This window comes from Lepisosteus platostomus, chromosome 4 (genome assembly GCF_059453375.1).
Source record: "Lepisosteus platostomus isolate fLepPlt1 chromosome 4, fLepPlt1.hap1, whole genome shotgun sequence".
Lineage (NCBI taxonomy): Eukaryota > Metazoa > Chordata > Actinopteri > Semionotiformes > Lepisosteidae > Lepisosteus > Lepisosteus platostomus.
Window position 1 is genome coordinate 16,034,545 of NC_142614.1, and position 23,604 is coordinate 16,058,148.

General features: G+C 41.9%; 1 protein-coding gene across 2 annotated transcripts in view; it reads right to left on the bottom strand.

The window, feature by feature from the left end:
- Positions 1-1,458: 1,458 nt before the first annotated feature.
- Positions 1,459-23,604, bottom strand: part of rictora (RPTOR independent companion of MTOR, complex 2 a) — a 79,959-nt gene continuing 57,813 nt past the window's right edge. The window contains exons 22-39 of one of the 2 annotated variants that reach the window (XM_088628726.1): positions 22,047-22,173; positions 20,893-21,057; positions 20,271-20,347; positions 19,034-19,112; positions 17,646-17,755; positions 16,860-16,947; positions 15,317-15,409; positions 14,769-14,875; positions 13,897-14,126; positions 12,195-13,197; positions 11,166-11,246; positions 9,723-9,900; positions 9,267-9,354; positions 8,458-8,679; positions 7,327-7,482; positions 6,972-7,095; positions 5,394-5,532; positions 1,459-4,950 (exon numbers count right to left, since the gene is read on the bottom strand). In XM_088628726.1, coding sequence (XP_088484852.1) covers positions 4,876-4,950; positions 5,394-5,532; positions 6,972-7,095; positions 7,327-7,482; positions 8,458-8,679; positions 9,267-9,354; positions 9,723-9,900; positions 11,166-11,246; positions 12,195-13,197; positions 13,897-14,126; positions 14,769-14,875; positions 15,317-15,409; positions 16,860-16,947; positions 17,646-17,755; positions 19,034-19,112; positions 20,271-20,347; positions 20,893-21,057; positions 22,047-22,173 — 3,142 coding nt within the window. In that variant the 3' untranslated portion in view covers positions 1,459-4,875. The remainder of the gene's footprint in view (positions 4,951-5,393; positions 5,533-6,971; positions 7,096-7,326; positions 7,483-8,457; positions 8,680-9,266; positions 9,355-9,722; positions 9,901-11,165; positions 11,247-12,194; positions 13,198-13,896; positions 14,127-14,768; positions 14,876-15,316; positions 15,410-16,859; positions 16,948-17,645; positions 17,756-19,033; positions 19,113-20,270; positions 20,348-20,892; positions 21,058-22,046; positions 22,174-23,604) is intronic. The other variant, XM_088628727.1, reaches the window with a different exon arrangement.

Consider the following 23,604-nt stretch of genomic DNA (forward strand, 5'->3'; position numbering starts at 1 on the left):
TTATCTGGATGCTAAACACTTTTGTTTCTCCTTCATGACAGACAAGACACAAGTAAATACTTACAGACAGCCACAACCCATTGGCTCACCCACAATCACCCCGAACAACTGTGCTTCAAATCATCCCGAAAGCCTGCTTATATAAGACTCCGTGAGCTGCAATGAACATCACACTTTGTGTATCCCAAATCGAACTCTGGGAAAATATGTCTCAACTCCTAACTGGATCTTGCATAAATACAGTATATGTGTTTTATTAGCTGCCCTGCAGATGCTGCACAGCAAAATCAGTCTACAAAGGCCGGTTCAGATTCATGAAAAGCTTTCCTTGGAGGGTATTTGTTTATATATTGTTGTTGCAAATACAGAGAAATGAGAAAAGTACAGGAACATACTGTATTAATGGAGGAAGTTAATGGAGGAAGAGGTAAAATAGAATCGTATGTTCACAGTTCTTGACATTTGACAACTGCAGTTTTCTTACTAGATAGTACTATCACTTACAAACATCAACATATATGAAGAAGCACTGAAAAAATGAAACATTCTACTGTTACCAATAGTCATTTTGTTTTGCTTTTTGCATTCCTCAGTGTATTTAGATACAAATGCACACGGGATCAAATTAAAAAAGTGAAACCACTGTAGTGTTCTTCACAGCATGTTTAAATCATGTTTAGGAAGTACAATAGCAACCTGACAAGACAAGCATATTATTAGAAATGAAATCAATATTTAAAAAACCACACCAATCACACCAAAGCCTCAACAGTGGAATCCATAACATGCCAACTAAGCTGGGTGTCGGGTGCAGCATGAGTTTTTATAGTGTAGCAAGTGGTGCATAAATAAACAAAAGACTGTTTCACAACCGACACTTATTTTGGACAAGGTTGTTGACCCGCAATGGACTAGTATTCCATTCAAGGGCAGCCTTGTGTTTTCAGTTTGCTTCAGATCACAAGACTCTGTCCTTAAGGTCTTATCTGTAAAATTAGTCAAGAAAAATACCGGCTACATAAATTTGATATCAAAGCTCTTCCATGTTTTGCATTAGTGAAAATACAACAAAATCTTTTTTTTTGCAGGGGGGGGGGGGGGGGGGGGAGAACAGACAGCAATAATCAGCATGTTAAAAATGTTCATTGCATTTAATGGAATCCAAAATGCAGGATTTCTTCATCATAGACATGCAGCTTACAAGCTTTCAAGTAGAAGTGCACTGAAATCTTCTTTACCCTACAGTTGTGGCAGTGTGGAACAAGATGTCCAGCCATGTTGTTGAATCTGAAACCCTTGATCGTTTCAAGAAACTGGATGAATTCCTTTGATCAATTGGATACTAACTAAAAGGGCTAAAAAGACAAAATAGCCTCCTCTCATTTGTAACTGTTCTTCTGTTCAAAGTAATAGCTCACACACATACAGAAAGAAAGGGCCACCACAAATACACTGGAATAGTTCCTGTATATTTTTATTAACAATGTATCCCTTTGATAAGATTGTATGCTTCATGAGGTTTGTAATGCCCAAAGACATATACTGTACACACTATACAAAGGAACAACATGTTGGGCGAAACCTCTTTAAATTATACACAGCTTCATGAAATATTTTTCTTAAGGAAAAAATATAAATAATTCTGCTTTTGTTTTCCTTTCTTCTCTTCTATTATACAGGTATACAATATAAATCAGGTTTTGACATCCTTTCAGTGACCTACAAATACTAGAAATCCAAATAAGTAGCAGCTTATTACTAGAACAAAGATAAAAAAGGGATTTGGCTATTGTGCCTTAATTTGCTTGAAAATATTAAACAGTTAAATAATTAACATCCCAACCCCACCCAAAAGCTACATTATGGATTGCAATTTTTTTTATCATTCAATAAAACCTTTGCTTTAATAGTAAAAATCCAATTTTTATCCCCGCCAATGGTTTTAAATTGATATTATTCTTTTGTGGGCACATTTCAGGTTACTTAAGTAAAAAATAGTGTAGTAAGAATGTGAATTAGGCTGGTCGTGCAATTTGTGCATGCAAATTACAAAATGGTATGAATATAAAACAAAGTGTATAACGTGCAGAGACAACTTGGGAAAATATCTTGTTAAAGAAATCAATGCACAGGTTTTCCAGTTCTAGTGGAGGAGGACAACCTACAACAGTTAACCATGACATTGTCTTGCACATCGTTTTTCAGTTTTTGGGATTTCAGCGGCTTGTCAAATTTCTGGTAACCTCTGGTTCAAAGAAGCTCTTGGCTCTGATGAGATTTTGTATTTCCCCACCATCAGGCATTACTTTCTCTTCATTAACATTATAATGAAACATTATAAAATACATGTTCATATATATTTAGCTCTGCAGAGCTAGCACGGCTTACATTAAACTTCCCGTTATGCAGCTTGGAAAACACTAGACAGATTCATTTTGCACTCTTTCAACCTTCTTTGCTCTGCCATTGTGCTCTACATCAGTAAATGGTGGTGATGATGCTTTCCACTTTTATGTCGTACAGAAACTGACCTTTTCTCACACTCAACACTTAATGTGATGCATTGAGCTAACCTATTAACAGTCTGAAAGGTGTCTTTAGGAATGCTAAGCCACACTGTCTTTGCAATGTCTCTCTATTAGCATATTAGATGAAAGATTGATGCCACGTGTTGCATTTCCTATTATTGGCAGCACCTGAGGATGCTGAGACAGTGGCTGACTCTCTTTGCTTTGGCACAGCTGGTTTGCTGTTGGTGATTCGTGCCATCTTTACCAAGTTCACCTGATCTGTAACTATCGAAAAGTAAGATAAAATGACAGGCTTGGCTTTCAGAGACACCACGTAATCTTATACCTCACAAGAGTCCAGACTACACTCTTACGGCAACTGCAGAAAGCAAACCTAAACGTACCATGACAGATGGCAGGTCAAGGATTGAATCATTCTGCTTTGCTTCCCTGCTGGGCACTCTGCAATCCCCAACTGCTAGTGTGAACCATATACTAACACTGATGAACAGAGAAGGAAAATTAAATTTTGGTGCCTTTTTCCCAGGGCAAGCATTCCTTTAGAGTAACCTTCCGAATGTTTCACCGTGCATGATTTGTACTGTGGATTGCGATTTGTACTGTGGACATCGCGACAGGTAGCCCACAAGGTTAGGGTTTTGTGCAGACAAATGTGTAGATGCTAAAAAGAACAAGAAGTACCGGTAAATTAATTAGATACTAAATAAATTAAATGTCTAATCCATCATTCTTTGTTGTTTTGGATTAAACTTTAAAAAAGACAAAATAATTAAAGCTGCCTTAATAATGAAAATAATGTGGTCCAGCCAAGAAAATTCATGTGGAAAACCCCAGTTCTGTAAAAGCTCAATTCCTGTGTGGGTACAGGTAAGGGGTACATTGCATAGCCATTAATTTACAGTTTCAAACTCTGAATCCCCAGGGGGAAGTTTTCTGCTTTTAAGAAAGCCATTCCAACAGAGAAGAGTCCCAACTCTTCCGCAATTCTTATAACAATAACCGTTTTCGTCTCGTTAACTGTCGGAGTTTATGTCAAGGTGATGCAGAGTTCTAAATAATGCTTGCATGAAAAAGCTACTTCTGTTCCTAACATGAGTATCACCTGCTTATCCACACAGACTTCTAAATATAAATCATTTCAGCTTGCGTGTGAATACAAAAAAACAATGCTCAATTGAAATTCTTCTCACAACAATTTCTTCATGGCTTTGTAAAGGGCATGGCTGGAAACATCTGCTTTAAATCTAAACTTTCTTGTTTTTGGACTAATGGTCCATGTCCAGAGAACACTTAATACAATATGGCACTTAAATACATCAAATGTTTCAGCTCATCTGATTTGAAGATCTATGAGTTCCTCTATTTAACACATTTTGTGTTTTAGAGCAAAACTGCATTCTTTAAAAACAATTTCAGTAACTCAAAACCCAACTGCGAAAGGCTACAAATGCTCAAAAATGCTGTCAGAATTTGGTACATTTCCTTTTCTTTTTGCTACAGCCCTTTACGCATCCAGAAAACAACACCAAATGTTCTGAGATGGAAAATTACAATAGGTTCTCAGAAAAAATGAAACAATTCAGCATGAAGCAATTATTTTCTGGTCAACAACATGAAACAATGCCATGCTTCAGACAAAGGGAAGTTTATGGAAATTGGCATTAATTGATGCATGAGTGTCTGAAGGATTTTAAAAGGATCCAAAAAACCCTTTTGGGTAAAATCTGAAGATTTTATCCAAAGGTAATGTGAAAGCAAGTTTGGAAGTGACAAATAGACAAAAATGTGTTTTTTCTTCCTTGGCACCGATACAGCTTCTTTAGTTTCCCAGATCATGGCTATTTCAAACGTCTTAGGACAGAGGCTACAAAAAACATAACCCCAAGTAGTGTTTCTAAATCAAGGAAATAAACCGTAAGAGGAAAAAAAAGAAACATGCCTTGGTCATTTCATACTAACAACAGAGTGCACTCTTAAATAAAATCAAAACATCATAGCGTATCTTTTCCAAACCCCTAGCAATTTCAGTTACTTCTGTAAGAATTCACCAGATGTGTTCAGTGCTCAGTTCACAAGTGATGATCAGTATCAACATTTGGTAATATCACTGTGTTGATGATCAACAGTCCCACAGATGCCTGTTGGGAATAACTGTTTTGTTCACACAGGGTAGACCGGCTGTCTCTCATCTTCTCCCCCTTTGTTGGCAGTGTCCTGATCTCCCCACTCTTGTCCCCGTGTTGTGGAGATTCCCAAGGTTTCGGGTGGGGGTTGGGATGGGAGAGGTGGGCAGGGGCAGCTGTTCCAAGTGCATGAGGATGCCAGGAGGAGCAGGGATCAGGGATCAGGATTCGGGTTGTAGATCTGCAGAGACTTGCTTTGGTGGTGTGGCTAGGATGGCCTCAGCTTCCTCGTACATCTGTGAAAAGATATCGGTACCAAAGGGGAAGAAAAACTAACACATACTGAGGTTGTTTGAGCTTCTAATTCTTTTGGGCCAAACCTATTGGGAACAATCCAAACTATTTTGGAATACACTCCCCAACTTAAATCTGCAGAAGCAGACTTTCTGAGACTCTTCAAAAAAGGCTCTGAGGTTCTGGCATCATGCTACTATTGCTATAGATGGTATGTTACTAGATATGATCTGATACAATATGATTAGAATAGCATCCTTGTGTTTGTCAGTTCTCATATGCATAGGGTCTCCCCAGTCATGTGTAATGTCTAAAGTTGTAGCACATGTGAGGGAGGCACTCCTGTACTATTAGCGTGAGTGAAAGAGTTGTTCTCACCAGCCTGTGGCAGTGAAACGAGGAAAAGCTAGGTGTAAAGATTACAGCGGTCTGGGTACAGGCTTACCGGGGTGAACTGGACATCCTGAAAGAGCTCCTGTATGAAGCGCCGGGAAGGCAGACGAAACATGCAGTGAGCCAGCAGGTGCGACACCTCTGAATACAGGCAGATGTCATCAAAAGCATAAGGAAACTTCTCCTTGATTCTGAAGAAAAATAAAACTTGTGGTCAGGATTTTCGCCTTGAAGCTCCGGGCCTGGACTCACCTCCTTGGGTGCTATCTGCATGGATTTTATATGTTCTCCCCATGTTCGTGTGGATTTCTTCCATGGTTGGTTGCTCATGGTCAAACAGATATTGGCAACAGAACACACACGAGCCCTGACAAAGAATCTCGTTTTAATAAAGATTTCTCAAAATGTAAACTGTATGTCACATTGACACAAAGTACACATAGTATTACAAAAATCTCCCCCCAAAATCTTACAAAAACTCCAGCAGGAGTGGAGAGATGAAAACATCTGGGTAAACGAGGGTCACCAACTATAATGAAAGCAAAGATTTATACACAGGTGTGGCTCATGTGTTAAATAAATGGCAACTAAAGTTGGGACCATGTATTAAAAAAGGTGGCCGGGCTTGGTTGCCTACAATTATGGCTTGCATGGCTGAAAAAATTACTCAGAAAAAAAAAGTTTTTTTTTTTTATGTGGTTCGTTTTCCAGCAGTTTCAGTAGCCAAGACAACTCCATTTGCTAACATTTCAAGAACAGCGGTGTCTCATACTCCAGGACCATATAAGGGCAAGTACAGTAACTGCAGATCAACAGACTGCACATTTCAGCCTAAGGCACAAACATCCCGTTTCATCAAACCCATTGAGAACTCCACAGAGAAGGACACAACTGTACAACAACACATCACATTGGGCATTTGCAAGTCCTGTGCTACAATTATCTGACATAAACAGTTACAGCGCAACTAAACACAGTAAACCAATGCTTCCATTTTTTTGTCCACTACATGTAGTTTAACAACATTTAAGAACAGATAAGAACAGAAAGTACACAAACACTGCACTATTTTGCCAATTGTTTAACCTTTTTTTCCTTTTCTGTTTTCAATGAACCTCTACTTATTTCTAAACAATATTTATTATACTTCATAAACTACCAAATATCCCTGCTCAGATACAAGTGACAAATACTCATCTCTACAAATGGATTGTAGAGCGAGTTGAAGGAAAAATGCCTTGCTCCTATACCTCCTCCTGCTGGTTTTAAAGGGTACTGCATTGCAGTTAAGCAGAGGTTATGCCTAAAGGGCAAATGTGATCTTGTGAAAACATTTGCTTTCCTCAGTTACCAGGAGTGAGTTTTCCCTCACTATTGACATTCTAAGGGTTAAGGTTTCCTCTGTATTTTTTTGCTGTCTAGGGAGAGAAGCGCCCAGCGCTTCATTTTTTGCTTTCTGGAAGGTGCGAGTGCAAATATTCTTAAGTGTACTTTATCTGGTATCACCACTGCATTTCAAGTCCTTTAGATTATATGACTAGGGTCAGGACTCTTGATGTACTCTGATCACTCTTGTGACCTTAAGTGCATTGAGACCCACTCAGATGAGTCATGAATAATTTCTGCTTACGTGAGCAGGCCGGTTTCGTGTCCTTTTGTTCCCACTGAGCTGCTGAGGTTAATGACCAGGCGCAGAACCTCTTTGCGTAGGAGAACTCGACAAGCAGGTGTGTCCTCTGATATGGCCTTCCCACCTAGGAAACACAAGGCCAAAGTTTCTGTTGGCAAATGAAACACGAGGTAAAAGCCAAAGTGTCATTAAAGTATCACCTCCTGCAGTTTAGGAACTCAACCGAAACAAAAGTGTCATTCGGCGATTGGTTAGCTCAATTAGGGGTTCAAAACTGGAGAAACGGAGCAGTCCAGAAGGCCCTCTGTCTCAGACTGGCAGAGACTGTTGAAAAGAGCAAGACTTCCATACTTACCCAGGACCAGCTCCGTGCTCCGAGTGCTACTGGCTGAGCCCTGAGAGACTGCGTCGCTGCATCCCGACACTCCCGAGAACTTGGACTGTGGCGTCACCTCCAGGTGATTGTGGATCGTCTGCCCACACCAGTCTGAATACGGAATGTCATTGAATTCTGGACGGGGAAGGTACATGGACACAAAGACATTACAAGGGCAAACTGGATCACCAATTGCAGTTTAATGCAACATATATTTCCAGTGATGGTTACTGATATTTCAGGCACTTAAAAACAAACAGAATGATATACCAGGAAAGATAAGAGAAAAAGTTGAAGAGACGTTCATATGAAAGACTGGACCTCATCTGACAGCTCCCAAAATACAAGGTGACACTTTATTACTTTTTTCTTTACCTCAAATAACAATACACTCACACTAAAATGCAGTTGGAAAAAGAAGCTGTTCAACATCTCTGGCACTGGTGCACAAACTCACGGCTTGCTATATTAAAAGGTGATCTGCTGTTTACTTTCAACAAAAAGAGTTTCCTACTAAAACTTGAACAATATAAATGTATTAAGTAAGCAGTCCAAATAAAACTATTTACCAAATTTACATTCCCCCACCCAACACTGGCTACTTGAGATCAGATATGTTTAATGAAAACATCTATAGTGACAGACTATGGTTAAAGCAAAATAAACAGCATTAAAACATCTGTTACTGTTATATTATTATTTAAATGTGATCCAATTTGCTCTTTCACGGGGACGCGGCAGCCTGTAACCTCTACTGAAACTAGTTCCCTAACTCTGGTTCCCATCTTGATCAAGGCTGCCAGTTCATGTCTTCACTCCAACGACAGATGATGATGACAGTAAGTGACTGGCAGGTGATGAGGCTTGACAGCAAAGAACGCCTTTGCTTGCTCCTAATGATTTCTTTGTGCTGCCCAAGTACGTATGAGCCAAGTGAAGTGAAACAGCAAATCAACCCCTGCTTTAACACCAGCAGCTTATTGTGAACAACAAATGATTGTCTCTGCACCCGGCTTTCTTGAGAGCTGCACTTTTATCCCGCAATACCAAGCCGGGTTTGATGGGAGGATTCTCCCGCCATCATGCCGGCCCACCTGCAGTCAGGCTTACCTGTGCGGTTTAAAGTGGAGTTGATCTGGTTGTGTGCCTGACAGCCCAGGACCTGGACACCCACGCAGTAAAGGCAGTTGTTGTCCGTGTGCTCCTGCAGCCCTGTGTCCTCAGAGTTGCTCAGGAGCTGCGCCTGGTCAGAGCGGCTTGTGTTCATCAGCTCTGTAATACTGATCTGCTGCCTAAGCGCCTGCAGGGGATTTCGACCGGACTCCCCAGGCCCTGAAACAACCACACAGCTGCTTAGTATCAACCACGCACAGCCAGGGGCCCTGCAACACTAGTGTTCACCTCCGGAGTTTGCCGTAAAGCAGGCGACATACAGGACAGCAAGCTGGCAAGCTGGCAAGCTGGCTTAACATTCATCATTCACTGATCTTATACAATACAAAATATTTGTTTACTGTATAAATTACTCACAGAAAACTCAACATGCATTAAACAAGCTCAAAACCTAAAGCATGCATTAACAGTTTCTTTGGAAGCAAGCATGTCTGATGTTTGAGTATTTGTGATACAGGAGGAAGAGCCACGAACCTCAAAACTCACTTTTTCTTCACATACTGACCAGACCCCATTATTGGTACCAATTCCCAACGTGAAAAACCTTTTTTCAGTATATATTGGCCACTGAAACCCAATTGCTGAACAATTCACACCAGCATTTCAATCCTGCTGCCCCACATATAACTAAAGGAGACTGAAGAGACATTTGTTGGAATCGTCTTATAATTCATGATGCTCACAGGGCTCCTTAGAAAGAAAGTAAGGCCTGTTTGAAGAAGAGAAGCAGCTGTTGTGTACTTTACCATCGGATTCACTGAAGACGAACTTTGCCAAGTGTTCATCAGCAGGTGGAGGACTGGTCTTCTGTTGGAAGTACGGAGTTTCTTTAATCTGCAAGTAAGAGACAGCTGTTAAACTCTGCTACACAAAAAGCTCCTAGGAAACTGCAAATGCACAAACCTTTTCTTGGTGAGGGGATTAGAAAGAAGAGGTAATGAAAGTGGATTAAACTACATTTAACATACTATGCCCATTCAACAGCACAGCCCAAAATATGTAAGTCCAGAATTCAAAATCAAGTGAAGTAACAGTATATGAGTCACTATCCCTTCCGCTCACAGCCTGCATGTTAATCAACATGGAGTCTTGGGGTTATTTTTCAAATTAAAACGATTACAGTTGTTACCCCAGCCTTAAGAGATGTGCATGCAGTGGATTCACTGAATCTGCTCTGATAGGACTCCCGAAGTTCACAGTACCTGGAACATTTCGTTGATGTCCATGGGAAGGGCCAGGCCGATGTAGTCATCCGAACAGCCGTAGGTGGCGCTAGACACCATGGAGCGCACTGAGGAGGAGCGCTGCAGCGTGTTCTGGTTGATGGGGCTCAACAGGTCTTCCTTATCCAGAGACGCAAAGCTGAGGGCCTTCAGGAACCTGCACACAAGGACAACCCACACGTCAGAGCGCAGTCGAGGAGAGCTTTCTACGCCACAGCTGCTGCGGAACAAAAGCGCTGCAAACATAAGAAGAAGGTGGCAACATTCTGGGGCTTGTCTTCTGCTTTAAATAAAACAGCCAACTACAGAGACTTCATTGCCTATCCTTGCATTCACCTCTGTTCACAAGAAAACACAGTTGCTTCACTTTGCTTTTTAAATAACATACTCAAAACCATAGAACGCAGAACAGCGAGATGTTGTACTATTAACACACAATTTGGATTTTTGCATGTATTGTTATGGTAAATTGCCATACCAATTTTAAACTTAAAAAAGAGTTTTTGACTCTACCATTCAAATCTGCCAGCATTTGACATCAGTACTGAAAATGTGAGGTGAGTACAAGAATATAAACTAAGATCCCTTTGCAAAGACTTACTATAACAAACCTCAGTGCCCAGTCAGAATGAAAGTTTTGCTTTGTCTTAAGCGTCTGGTGAGCGATAAAAGGCAGTAAAGAACAGCAGCTTTGCCTCTGGTTAAAAAGACGGACAATGTTAGCCATCCCACCCTACCCTAATTGTTCGTCATCCCAGGTGGTGGCTCATTTGAGCCGACGATTATCCGTTTTTTTTGGCATTTGCTTGTGGGAAATTGGCATTTTGGCATTTTGGCATTTCCATCCTTGGAAACCTTCTCCGTCTTTCCAGCATTGCTTGCCGAAAGAGTCGAAAAGACAGGTCATAAAAGGCCCCTTACCACAGAGTGCTCCACAAAAATGTACACACTAACGTATTCAATTTCAGATGCTTATCAGTATTAATTCTTGGACTCTCCCCAACTAAAAGAACACAATACTAAAAACCCAGTGAGCCGAATCCCAGGCTTTTCCTCTTGAGAATTGTCTGCTTCATGTGAGTAGTGTACTAGGACTTGTTACCGACCAAAACCCTGCTTTTAACAAACCAAGAGCTGGAATGGCTCTGCTTGGGCTGCGGTAGATTGACAGTAAACCTTGTCAGGGATCAGCGCTCTATTTTCTATGCAAAACGCAAACACAATTCTTTAGGGTTGGTCCGATGCCTTGAGGGAATTCTGGGATGGGTCTTGCGAAGCAGGAGAGATGCTGCAGGAACGGAAGGCAGGAGGCCATGGGGAGCAGGCGGGAGGGGGGGAATATCCCCAAGGAGCGGTCCTTAAAACAGGTTTCTCTAAGGGTTAGAAAGAAACAGAAAAAAACTCCACGGAGAAGCAACGCACCATGGCAGGAGATTTCTTGATTGTCGGCGCTGGTTCGTGGCTGTGCCTTGAGAAGAACAGCCAAATCTCTTTAGTGAGAACCTGAAGGGACCACCAAAAAACAGTTCTGATTACCCGTTTTTTACTTTCAGGAGGGGCTTCTCATATGTGCCCCCCCTTCTTGCCGTCTCTGCCACTGGGAGCATGAAAAAGCTGTCAGGCTTGCGGTTCTGCAGTAGGGGGAGTTGATCTTAATGAAGAGGTTCTACTGTATTGGTGTCAAGGAGCATTCTTTCTGGCCCTATTTAGCCACCCTCTCTGAAATAAAAAGCTTCATTAAATGCAAGAGGAAAATAGTGAAGAATTTTGTCACACAGGTCCAAACTCCATGGAACACCAGGAAAGCTGCATAGCTGGGAAGGGCACAAGTATACTGTCTTCCAAACCAACACGAGGCGCTTAAATATGTTTACTTATCCAGACAAGGTAATTCAGTGTTCTGATAAACCAGGGCATTTGACATCAAAGCACCTGAAGCTGGTTTACGAGCCAACATGCCAAACCCAGCTGCAGAGCCTTGCAAGGCAACATCCACCAAATAACACAGAAGCTCCTGAGCTTTTTGAGATGCAAACTCACTTTATGGAAAAGTACCAACTGTTTTACTTTTTGCAGACGTTTGGAAAGAAAAAATCAAAACTCCAATGACACATGCTCTCGAGAGAATTTCTCATACAAAGTCTCCCCTGAAAATGTATTCATTGTGAGAGCAGTGCAAAGAATGCCTTGAAGACTTGGTCCCAACACCTAAGATTGCTTTAAAAATAGGTACAAAAACGTTGGCTCTCGTTAAATCCAGCTCTCCACTTAAACTCCCTTTTGCCTTTTTGCCTTTTTACGCCACCTCGCCCCAGCTCACAGTTTACCGTGTGGCCGTCCCTTCTCAGGTGACAATGACAAGGCATAACCAGAGATCTTGCTCTAGGGCAGGAGACCCGTGGAGCAGCGCAGTTAAGCAGCACTGCTCATCGTGAGAAGGCAGCAACCTACCGTCGGGGGGTGAGTCTGGAGTCCAGGCTACGGGTCTTCATGGTGATGGTGTCAGTGAAGAGCACGTCCTTGGCCGGAGACGCCAGCGCCTCGGAGTGGGAAAGAGAGGGGTGGATCCTCTGCTGCTGGAGCCGCTTGAGGGTGGCGTAGCCAAAGGCATCCCTGGGGCTGGTGTACATGAAATTGTAGTCAGCAAGGCTCTTGATGGTGGTGACCGAGGTCGCCTTGAGTGACTGGGCCCGGCGCGGGAGGGTGTGCGAGGAGCCGGGGGGCACCAGGGAGACGGAGTTGGACTTGGAGAGGGGCAGGTGGTTGGCTTGCGGCGTGAGGGAGTGGAGAGTTTTGACAGTCTTGGTGCTCACCACCGTGTTGAGGCTCACACAGTCAGTGTCAATGGTGCCGCTCTCCACCCCGCTCACTGTCTCCCGGGAGGGGCTGGAGCTCATGGAGCTGATGCCGCTAGTGGTGGTGTCCGTGTTGAAGCTCTGGCTGCGGCTCTTGAACTGCGCTCCGGCCGTGCCGTCCCCCACCAACCTTTCCCGGCTGGCGTGTTCCCGGTGGTTCTCGCCGCCCCCTCCTAGTACCCGGGGCAGCTTCAGCTCCGGCTCCCCAATGCTGGGCGTGCTGCCCTGGTCCTCCGAGGCCTTGCTTCCCACAAAGGACGTCTCCAGGCTCACCGTGGGGCTTTTAGAGAACCGGTTCCCGTTGAACACGGGTGTGAACACGTCGCCCTGCGAGTAGCTGGAGGGCTCGGTGACAGTGCGGTTGCGCCTTAGGCCCGGCTTGGGCTCTGTGGGTGTCTTCCCTCCCTTGGGGTCGCTGCTGCTGCGCAGCTTCTTGCTGGGCAGGGTGAGAGAGTTGATGAAGCGGTTCCTGACGAAGCGGCTGGAGGCCAGGATGGTCAAGCGGCTGCGGTCCTTCAGCGTTTTGGGGCGCATGAAGAGAGGCTGGTCCTCGTCCTCGCCGGTCCCGTCACAGCGGTCATCATCCAGAATGTACATACCTGAAATGACAAGCACCACCTTCAAAAATACTAATAATCATTGCTGCCAGTGTGGGTATCGGTCAAAATGAACCAACTGAAGATAGAAGGAACACAAGGTCAAAACCTTAAACATTGTAAGAAATCAGAGAAGTTATTTTTTTTACTGTCTGTCATGAATTAATGCCATGTTTCTACAACTTAATGCAAAAAAAGACATGATGTCATGTAAAAACAGAAGACAACGTCAAAATAACACTATAGATGGGCTTTGCGCAATAAACACAATGTTTGGTTCCGCAAAACGCAGTCCGTTTTAAAGCACAGAAGAGGAATAAAACTTTAAAGAGGAACAGTTTTATGAGTAAATACTGTTCCAAGCTTTACTTGAAAATGCCGCCATTCTTATGTTCCCTTTAGATGGGCAAAAGAAAATTGATCAACGTGAAGATAAACAGCTACTCTGTAACCTACTTTAAAATCTTTTCACAAAACTACTGAAATAATGAAGCGAACACAATAAACATAAATAAAACAAGAGGGTAGTGATAAGCTTTTTAACAGTGCTATGCTGGAACATAAGCTGGGACTTATAACCCTGACCCTGGAGACCGATAGTTGATCTCTGAATGGCTTTACGAGACTAATTATTTGCCAGTAAGACTTTCCAGTTGTCTAACAATAAGGCATGGCCATCAGGAGGTGGTGAAGGATGCTCACTGGGCTGTGTGGACTCGCTCTCGCTGTTGTGCCGAGAGCTGGTGGACTCCGAGTTGAGGCTGAGCGTGCTGGGCACAGAGGGCAGCTCGCTGCAGAGCGTCTCCACGTCGTCGGGAACCACTGGCCACAGCTGCCTGCGGCTGTGCCGCACAGCGTCCCACCTGTGCTGCCTCAGGATGTCACAGCCCTGCTTGGTCTTGGCCATCAGGCCTAGGACGTACAGGCAGGTTCTAGGAGAAGAGGGCACAAAACAGCCAATCAAGATCACCATCATCATAAATATTTCAATCATTCTGCCTGTGTATGACAGGTAATAACACAGCTTCCTTCAGTGCAGGGTACAAACCACCACAGACTCCCAGAGGCTTCAGCTGGTCAATTACTGAGTTGATTAACGTTCAGGTCATCAAGGCAGCAGGATGAAAAATCTTGCTTACTTAAACAGTAGGAAGACAAATACAGGTAACTAATAGACAAAATAATTCCTGTGTACTATGATGGCAAATCACTGGTGTAAAAGAACTACAGTGTACTGTCCTTACGTGCACTGGGTATTTTACGATTGGTAAACATTAATGGAGTAAGAGTCAAACCCAGGTTCAGAGGTAGTCTGTGAATTCTGATTCAGAAGGACTGTACTCTAATTAAACCTACAGTTCCCAAGCAACAGCCAACCAGGTTTATTAATTCTCATTTTTTATCAGGCTGTTTCATAAAAGAAGCTAAGGTATCAGCTTTGATAGCATGGCTGGGTGGCTTGTTCCAGTTTCCCAAAACCCTTTACAGAAATAAGTGCCTCCCCTCCACAGAGTAACATTTTGTTATGAACAAATACATTGTCTGCAAAACTGCCTGCTTGTTCCGTCCCTTACCCTCGGATGGAGAGAACTTCACAGTTCTGTGCCAGGGCTATAATGTCTGGCACGACGTTCTCCTCCTGAAGGAGATTTAGACCCCAGTTTGAAGTGCCAATGTTACCCTGAAAACAAACAGGCTCAGATCAGCAATTAGTAACGACAAAAAAGATCAATGTTGGGAAAAAAATCATCATATAAATATTTACAGTCACTGAAGGTAATCACGGAGTGAATATCTATTGACTTTGCATTGTTATATTTTATTTAGGGATGTAAAATTACTCAGTCTTAAAACCGGGATCACAACGTGGGTTACTGCAGTACGACTGATGCTCTATATACGTATGAAAAGTAAATGGTAGATCTGAGGATACAGGACTGACTATAATTTGTCTGCCCAGATCAAGACAACAGGTGTTTCTATCTTAAATGCGACTGTCAAACCAAGGCTGTTTTTCCCTTGCCAAATGCACCAAACACTTAATTTCTAGCACATTAAACCAGAGACACCCTATCATTCATCACTATTCACTTTTTAAGCATAACAGGGTGAAGAGTGTTACCAAGGCCCAAAGCGCTGCTTTGAGATGCTTCACGCCTTCCCATTTGTCCAGCATGGGAGATCGCACAGTGTAACTCAGGTCTGGCACGATACTCTGAGAACAGCAAAGGAAGAAAAGAGAAAAGAAACTTTGGATAAACATCAACACCAACTGCCCAGCCAAGGCCACAGGGAACTTTTCTAAAACACCTGGGGCACAGAGGCGAATAAAAGGGAAAAATGTCAAATGGTTAAATCACGGCCATCTTTGTACAGAGGTTTCTGAGAAATATCTAAAATATATTTCAAGGTAGCAGGAACTTCCTCATTGTACAAATAGTGCCTGGGTTTTTACAAAATGATCTTCGAGGTTGATGTGAAGGGCACCCGACAAGGTCGCCACACGACAGACACGCTGCAGTACCAGTTAGACATTAAAGACTTCAGTATTTTCCTCTTTACTGGTTTCTCTTGTCAGTTAGCTTGAATGTAGAGGAGGCATGTGAGGGGGGTCTAGCTCTTGTCTTTAAAGTCAGCAGGGTCTTCTGTTGCATCTCAGGAGGACTGACCATTGTGTGTTTGACATATTTCCCATCTCCCAGGCCTAGAAAGTGTGTGTGCCCTCACACAGGCCCTCACATGTTGAACACGCAGGGTCTTTAAACCACTGATGACATAGCTCACCCTTTCCTTGAATGAAAACCTTATTTGTTTAATGTAACCAAACTGGATGAACAAAAAGCAGAAGACTTTCAAGTTAAGCAGAACAGAGACACTGTCTCCCTCACTGACACTGTTTAGAAGACTTGGTTTGAGTAATTTCTTGTTTCCCCTGTAACTCATTCACAGCTCTTGTGTTTGACATGCAAGTAAGTACTTTTACACTTGCTCCAGTCGCAGTGTATTAAACAGAACATTCTGCAGCAGCAATTCTTCAAAACAATGTCATCAGACATGTCCAACTGTCTTCTCTCTCCTCTGGTCTGCAAAGCAGGTACAGAAGCTCCAGATTTACTAAAAACTTGTCTCAGTTCATCACGGGCAACGTCTCATTGTCTTGTGATAAGCCCATGGGTTGCATGAGCACTCCACAAAGACTGATCGAGAGGTTCTGTGTCTAAAATAAAAGGAAACCCCACAGAGCTATGTGACTACAACTATGCCTAGTGCACAGTCACACAACCAAAATGAAATATTTTCCAGGAGTTCTGTTCCTTATTTATCTACTGCAGACAGAATGTAACTAAGGCCAGAAACAAAACAGAACCAAAATAAAAACAATAGTTTTCATGAATTTCCTTAGAAGCTGAATTCTGCAATGTCCAAAGATTTCTTATGATTCCTGATTTTGAGCATGCATGTTATTAGCAAACAGCAAAAGCCTGTGGTGTCTATATCTTCAGAGATTTTAAAAAAGCTCCTCATGTTTCTATCAAGAGAGCCACGACATAAACCTGTTTAGGTCAAATAACATTGCTGTGAGGTGCGCAGAGCACTACAAATGCCTGGCATAGCTCCAGTCAAAGGTTCAAAGGTTAATCTGCTCCCCCCTCTTCAGCAAGTACCTGAGCCTCAAGCAGATGGCAGCCTGTTTTGTCATGGACCAGCTGACCGTACAAGTGTACAGGAAGGTAGACATTTGGCCTCTGTAACCTGCAATATTGAACACAGCTATTTAAAAGAGCAGTTAATGACAGAATACACAAGCATCCTACTTTTCATCAGTAGGCAGAACATTCTGGAGGACAGACACAAAAAGAAGAATGTCTTTTCAATGGTAGAAATGTAAATAAAAGACTCCCCAATCATATTCATGTTATGTTTTGCAGGCCCATGTGGAAACAGAACATTTAAGGCAAAAACACAGTGAGGTTATGCTAATCCATTCAAAATGGGGCAACAATTATCCAGCCTCTGGTGCTGTTATTTATACAAGGGAGTGTGTAGTCCACAAAATCTAGGTTTGATTCAGCTGCTGTCCAAAGAGAAACTCACCCATTTCTCTCAAGCACTAAATGAAACTGTCAAATAGCGACCTGCTTCTATGATTCAATGCATTGCCATCATTATTTTTAAACAGATAATATAGATAAACAGATTAAATTTACACTGTGTGACATCCACATTAAACTTGCCAAATAATTCACAATTCCTAGAAAACTATGGCATGTTGGCTCAAAAAACAAAACAGCAGTAAGGTTCCATGATTCAAAATTTGCTTCCTGCAGTGCCATTTCAAAATACCACTGATGGACTGAGACAGTTGCAATCAAAGTAGGAGTTCACTCAGCCAATTCAAGAAAAGTTTAAAGGCCAAGAAGACTGAAGTGGTTGAGACACTTTAGCTTCACCTTTGGTTGCTCCGTCTTACGTAGTTGTCTCCATCGACTGGTTTGCGGTATGTAGTGAGTGCTTCGTTCAGCTGCTCTTCAATCAGATCTACATATTTCAAATTGTACTCCTGCGGGAAAAGAAGATCAAATGAAACGGAAACTCTGATCATTGTACATTGCCGACCCTTCCAAACACTGGAAACGTGTGTTTGGAATGTGTATCTTCGTGTAATAATTCTTTTTGGAGATCCTTTGGCCACAAGCGACTAAAACAGACCTGAAGGGATATGAATCAACAATTAAAATCTCTGATAGCAGGACTTCAGTTTCATCTCTCATCCAAACACGTTGCAAATGCACAGCAGGACACTGGGTTGAATCAGGGACCAGCTTCTGATGTTGCCTGTGCCTAGTAATATACTACAATGATTTGCCCCCAACAAAGGCCTTCCACAAAACACAGGCAGCCTGGACAAAATGGACTAAGGATCTCCTACACACTTATTAGTCCTCTGTGCAGTTATCTGCTTCCAGCTTAACTTCATGTACAGTGCTAGACTAAAGGGCACGTATAATGTAAGTATTTGGGTACCTTCATGCTTAGTCCATTTTGTCCAGGCTATCTATTTTTGTGTGAGAGTCCTGTGTTTGGACGAATCATTATAGTATCCTACTTCTACACCATTACCAATACATTCCCCTTAAAAACATTTCAGAATAAATTTATGTTCCCAACAGCCCTTTGTACTTGAGGAGAGTAGACATCTGAGAACTAAGCTTAAGCATTCGGGAAAGTAACATCTGCACATTCATGAAAATTTTAAGACTGAACTTTCGAACATGATGACTGCAAAAATAGTATGGCTCAACTCAAGAAAACTATGTCTTCTGGAAAATGGTACTAAGCACAAATTTGCAGTGCAATGACATCAATGAAGATGAAACAGCATCACCTGCTGCTTTAATTTGATAAAACATAAATAAAAAAGCCCATTAACAATAACTTAGCATCCAATGACAGACCACCAGCACCAAAGGAAAAAACCTTTAAATAAGAAAATGAGTTCATTAAAGAATCATCAGAATTTATTACTATTCTTTTCCACCAAGAATGTCAACTGAATGTTCATGAACTTACTGAGCTGCTTTGTAACCTACTACTTAATCATTCCCACCAAAACTGTCAGTCTTCATGAACACACCGAGTTTCTTAAATTATTTACTCATTCCCATCATGAGCGTCAGTGCATCTCATCTGAGCTGCCTGATAAATGATGAGTTGCTCCTTCTCACCAAGAACATCAGTGTTCATGACCCCTTGTAGGTCAAATAAGGAAACAAATGCAAAGCACAGTAAAAGCTTATGAGTCTATGATAAGCAAGGCAGGCACAGTGCCACTGCTTACCTTCTGCCATTTCTCCAGCTGTTTGGTAACATATCCCCTTTCATTTAGGTAGGAAAAGCCCTTTGGAATGGAAAGAAACCTAAAGCAAATAGAAAGAGCCGGATTAAATGGAATGAAAAATTTGGTCATTCACACAACATGGAATTCAGCCCAGGGTTTTCCAGGCTCTGCTGCTTTCTACAAAGAAATAGCATACTATGGGCCACTACATGAAAGCTGAAATGCCAGCTGATTATTTAGAAACATTGATGACGCAATGAACTTGCATACAAAAATGGAATACTGACAGCTAAGAGTACAATAATTACAACTGTATTAAACTGCTAATTGAAATTACAGTTCAGTTTTAATTACTGCAGAGTACTGCCATACCTATGCACCCTCTAAGCATAATATAGAGTGCTAGCATTATAGTCATAGGTCACGTTTCAATGTATATTTATTTACTTTTCATATGACTGTAAGTTCTGCAGAATAACTGTAAGCCAAATTGAAATACTGCATTCCTTTACCCACAGTTTTCAAATTAGCTAGTAATACTGTTGTGCTTGTGGACGGAAAATGAACTACAAAAAGGAGGAAAAAAAATGCACACTGATTACAGAGATGCTGTTCCTTACGAGAAATTGAGGAAAAAGGCAGAATAACCCAGATGCACAGTGCATACTCCCTCTTCTCCAAAATGGGTTGTTCTGCAGACATAAGTCTTCGGCAGAACAAAAATCTAAACATCGAACATTTGGCTAGACATAGATCTCATCTAGGCAAAAGTTTCTGAGCTTCTGGCATTCCAAGTGAATGGAAACCCCCCTTTGGAAGGAATGGACAGATAAACTAACCCACCTGTCCAATTAGCAATTTTTAAACTCACGTATTAAAATATTCAATATACATCAATACATTTTTAAAAATACAAATATCAAAAACAACCCATTTAATTAGAAAAAATGACTTAAAACTAATTATATTGAAAGATTCTTTACCCAGATGTTTATGAATAAACTTACATTTCTAAAAGTTTGAAATCTAATTCTGTCTTTAATTATTGAGGTGTTAAAGTGTCAGGAAGAGAAATAAGGACATTTAAATATCGAGAAAATGCAAAATACAGAATCTGAATTACAAATGGGTTTGGATGAGAATATGCGGGCAGACTGGACCATTATCTCAATCACTCTCTAGAGACAACACTGATCACTCAAGATCCTTGTGTGGTTCTCACTCCTACATCCCTTACCGTAGAAGAAGCAACAGTCCTTTATCTCCTAAATGGGACAGTGCTGGCTTCATCTGGATTAGTGCATGAAGATTGGCCTAAAAAATGAAGCACAAGACATGTCAAGATATACACAACTAAAATAAAAAGCAACTATAATCAAATACAAATACCAATAGTGCAGCCTAGTTCTTCTACTCAAAAAAATCAGCCAGGAAAAATGCATACTCCCACCTACTGTATTGATCTCAGACTTGCAATAATGACAAGCACTACAGTTGCTGAAAAGCATCAAAAAATTGTTTTTAATTACTTTTCTTTTTGCCCCTGTTTGAAACAACGACATCACTGTTAATCAGCCTTTTATCAAAGCTGCTATCCCAGTGACAGCATGGGGATGTGAAGACCACTCATGAAGTTTCATAGCCCTCCTCCCTATGTCACCCTCCCAAGGCCCCTGGTGCCAACAGCAGACTCCCATACATTGAAGTTCTTCCCAACAGTGAGGTAGTCGAGGATATTCCTGCCATCTCAGGCCTATCTCACCCCATTGGTGCTCTGCCTAACAGGTCCTGCTCCTTGAGGAACTCCTAGTCACAACTTATTCTCTTTTTGCCTAAGTCTGCCTAAGGACGCAGCTTACCTTGTCCTCACAGGCCTCATCCAGGATGTCGAGAGCTTCCATCGAGATGGTCTTGTTCTTATCATGCAGCTGAGTCACCAGCAGCTCGATTCCCCAGTTGCTGAAGAATTCGATGTTGGCCCTCAGAAGAACTCGTAGGTGCTTGGTTGCATACAGCCTGCAGCTCTGTAATGCAAACGTGGATGAGAAGGACACCAACCTCCTGAAGCACCCGTTTCTCACCAAAGCTAGAGGCACTTTGGAGACCTTGTTTCTGTGAGGACTGACTCAGTGCAAGTCTGAACTGGTAGACTCTGCTGAAGTGGGACTTCAAGTAAGAATGGAAAAGTACAATCTTCAGTGAAAGACACCCTTTCGCGTTTCTAACCTGAATGTCACATGTGGGAATCATGGCAATGAACTGAAGTAGAAGTACTTCCTGAAAACAAGGCCAATGCTTCATGCTAATGCAGATCAGGCCACCCACATAACAGTTTATAACACAAAAGCCAGAACACTACAGTTTTATTTCTATGCTGTTATATTCACCTTCAGATTTAAGAATCACATAATACTGACTTAATTTCACTGTATATTCTTTATTTTGCAAAGCTTATATAGGTAAGTACCAGTATGTGAACTTTACTTGGCGGTAGACAGTTTGGAAATACAAAGGGCAGACTGACACCAAAGGGGGAAACAAAAGGCCGCACTTAGCCATGGTTAAAAAATAAAGAGGGAGATAATGGGTTTGTCAGTATTTTACAATCTTCTTTCTCTGTTTTACAATTAAAAGCATAACTAAGGCTTTGGTTGTATTATCTGGCTTTGACTCTGTACAGCTTCACACTTGACACAACTATTTCTCTTTGTGACATTCATGAAATATTGCAGGAGGGAAGCACCACATCAGTCCAGGAGGGCCAAAAGGTTTCTTGTTTGGCTGCCTCCTAAGCCCTTAATCACGTAATTGATGCAATTACTTGCTTAATTGGATTGGGTAAAGTTTCTGCTGGAAAGAGCTATAAAACCTGCATAAAAGCAGCCCCTGAAAACTGAGTTGGGCCCCCTGGTATTATGATATTGTTTTACTGGCAGCTTCCTTATTTAGTCTGCATAAGGACGGCGAACTCCTTATGAAACAAGTTTATAACAGCACCAGCTATAATACTTACATCTGTAGCTGCAGTTAAGATTTTGGACAGGATGACCCTGGCCAGACCATCACGACTGTAGTCCAACGTGGAAACGGTCAGTTTTAATAAGTGGTCCTGGTTCTTCAGTGAACAAAGATTTAGTAGACTGGGAAAACAAAGAAAATTAGCAGAGATGAAAGAGGGAAATCATCAATACTACAGTTGCAAGCAAAAGTTTGTGAACACTATGGAATCACCTGGATATCTGCATTAATTACTCATAAAAATGTGGCCTGATCTTCAACTAAGTCACAATTATAGACAATCACAATTTGCTTAAACTAATAACACACAAACAAACATACTTCTTCATGTCAATATTGAACACATCGTTTAAACATTCACAGTCCAGGCTGGAAAAAGTATGGGAACCATTGTATTTAGTAACTGGTAGAACCTCCTTTAGCAGCAATAACCTCCACCAAATGTTTCCTGTAGCTGCTGATTAGGCTTGCAGAACATTAAGGAGGAATTTTAGACCATTGCTTCTTTCAAAACTGTTTTCAGTTCATTGATATTTCTGGGATTCCTTGCGCGAACAGCTCACTTCAGGTCATGCCACAGCATCTCAATTGGGTTGAGGTCTGGACTCTGACTTGCCCATTCCAGAACAGAAATTTTCTTCTGTTTTAGCCATTCTGTTGTTGATTTACTCCTGTGTTTCGGGTCATTGTCTTGTTGAATCACCCAACTTCTATTAAGCTTCAGGTGACCGCTTCCCTGACATTCTCCTGTAATATTTCTTGATACAATTTTGAATTCATTGTTCCCTCTATGATAGCAAGCTGTCCAGGCCCTGAGGCAGCAAGGCAGCTCCAAACCATGATGCGCCCTCTACCATGCTATACGGGTGGGATGAGGTTTTGGTGTTGGTGTGCAGTGCTATTTTTCCTCCAAACATAGCATTGCACATTTCTTTCTAAGAGTTCAACTTTTGTCTCATCTGTCCACAGAACATTGTCCCAGAAGCGTTGTGGAACATCCAGGTGGTCTTTTGCAAATGTGAGACGTGCAGCAATGTTTTTTTTGTAGAGCAGTGGTTTCCTCCGTGGTGTCCTTCCATTAACATAAATTTTGTTCGGTGTTTTTCTTATAGTGGACACATGATAGAGACTTTGGCAAGTTCAAGAGATTTCTGCAGGTCCTTTGCTGTTACTCTAGTGTTCTTTTTCACCTCCTTCAGCATTGCACACTGCGCTCTTGCCGTGATCTTTGCAGGATGCCCACTCCTAGGGAGAGTGGCAACAGTACTGAATTTCCTCCAAATACTTTTGTAGCCTTTTCCAGCCTTATGCATCTCTACAATTCTGCTTCTAAGGTTCTCTAATATTTCTTTTGATTGGGGCTTGGTTCACAATAACAGCTCTTTCTTAAGAAGAGCAGACACTGTCAGTAACCAACCTTTGTGTGTCAATCTCATCTCATTGATTGGTACACCTGACTCCAATTAGCTTTTGGAGAAGACATTAGTCTAGAGGTTCACATACGTTTTCCAACCTAGACTGTGAATGTTTAAATGGTGTGTTTAGTACTGACA